The sequence below is a fragment of the Aplysia californica genome, unplaced genomic scaffold (assembly GCF_000002075.1).
Source record: "Aplysia californica isolate F4 #8 unplaced genomic scaffold, AplCal3.0 scaffold00200, whole genome shotgun sequence".
NCBI classification, from domain to species: Eukaryota; Metazoa; Mollusca; class Gastropoda; order Aplysiida; family Aplysiidae; genus Aplysia; species Aplysia californica.
The window spans coordinates 812,563-813,964 of NW_004797470.1; the positions used below are offsets into that span (position 1 = coordinate 812,563).

Here is a 1,402-nt window from a genome sequence, read left to right on the forward strand (position 1 = left end):
GGGGGGGAGAAGGAAGAGGGGAGGGAGAAGAAGGAAGAGGGAAGCAGGGCAGGAAAGAGGGGGAGAGGGATGGGGAGGGATGAAGAGAAAGAGAAGTCCCACACGTCCACCATACAGAATGCTCTCAACCCGGAGTGGTTCGAGGAATGTGACCTGTGAGTAGGGAGGGGAGGAGATGAGGAAGGGGGGGGGAGGAGGCGGAAGAGGGAACATGGGAGGAGGAGAAGGGGGTGGAGGTAAGGAGCTGGCAGGGCAGGAGAGGGAAGGAGAGGAGAAGGGGGGGGTTGAAGTCCCACACGTCCACAACACGGAACGCTCTCAACCCGGAGTGGTTTAAGGAAAATGACCTGTGAGTTGATTGGTCAACTGAGGAGGAGAAATAGGAAGGTTAGGAGGAGGACAAAGCCGAGGAGGATGAGGTGGAGGAGGAGGAGACGGGGAGGAAGGGGAGGAGGATGATGAAGGGGTGTGGAGGAGAAGGAAAGGAACGTAAAACAGGAGGGGGGAGGAAAAGGAAGGGGGGTGGGCGAAACGAGAGCGGTGGGGAGTGGAGGAAGGGAACGCAAGTTCAAGGAGGGAAGCGTGATGGCAGGGCAGGAGGGAGAAAGGGAAGAGGGGAGGAGGGGGGAGTTCTTCTGACCGTGAGTCTTAGATCGTGTATTTATAGCCTTTGTGGATGAGAGAGAGATTTTAAAAATGAGATAAATTAACATCAACAAGGGAATAAAACATGACATTCAATCATGTGATGTGTATATGTCTCTTTGGGGGCTCCAGTGGCTAAGTAAGCTGTCAGTTTAGACTCAAGTAGTGCCAAGCAAGTGTCGATGACACGGGGATCAGATGGGTGGTCACTAGGGTGTGTCCTTGAGCAAGACACGACAACCCTAGCTCAAAATACAGGGCGCTGCATAGGGGCGACCGACAGTGGCATGGTTGTAAATTGTTCTGCATTTGTGTGATATTGTGTATTTATGTATGTATTTATGCCTGTATTTAGGTATGTACTTATTCTTAATAATATATGTATGTATGTATATGTGTGTTTGCCATTGTAAGCCAAAGTGCCCTTCTGGGACAAGTAAAAGTGTAATTTATTTTTATTATTTAAAAAATAATTTTGTATGTGTCCACAGGCCAATCCCTCATATGCACACCTCTGTGGAGGTGTCCGTGTATCATCGTGGGGTCCTGTCTGACGACTTTCTGGGCCTGGCTCACATCCCTGTGTGGGAACATAGCATCGCTGAGACGCCACGTAGTCAGTGAGTATTGGTGGAGAGAGAGAAAGAGAGAGAGAGAGAGAGAGAGAGAGAGAGAGAGAGTGGAGTGAGAGAAGAGAGAGAGAGGGGGGGAGAGTGTATGTGTGTGCGAGAGAGAGAGAGAGAGAGAGAGAGAGAGA

The 1,402-nt window shown here is 50.4% G+C and overlaps 1 protein-coding gene across 1 annotated transcript in view; it reads left to right on the top strand.

Moving 5' to 3' along the window:
• Positions 1 to 123: 123 nt before the first annotated feature.
• The window catches only part of LOC101859102, a gene marked incomplete at its 5' end in the record, with an annotated part of 18,853 nt that continues 17,574 nt past the window's right edge, over positions 124 to 1,402 (top strand). The window contains 2 exon segments of the mRNA XM_005099037.2: positions 124 to 155; positions 1,137 to 1,265. Coding sequence (XP_005099094.2) covers positions 124 to 155; positions 1,137 to 1,265 — 161 coding nt within the window.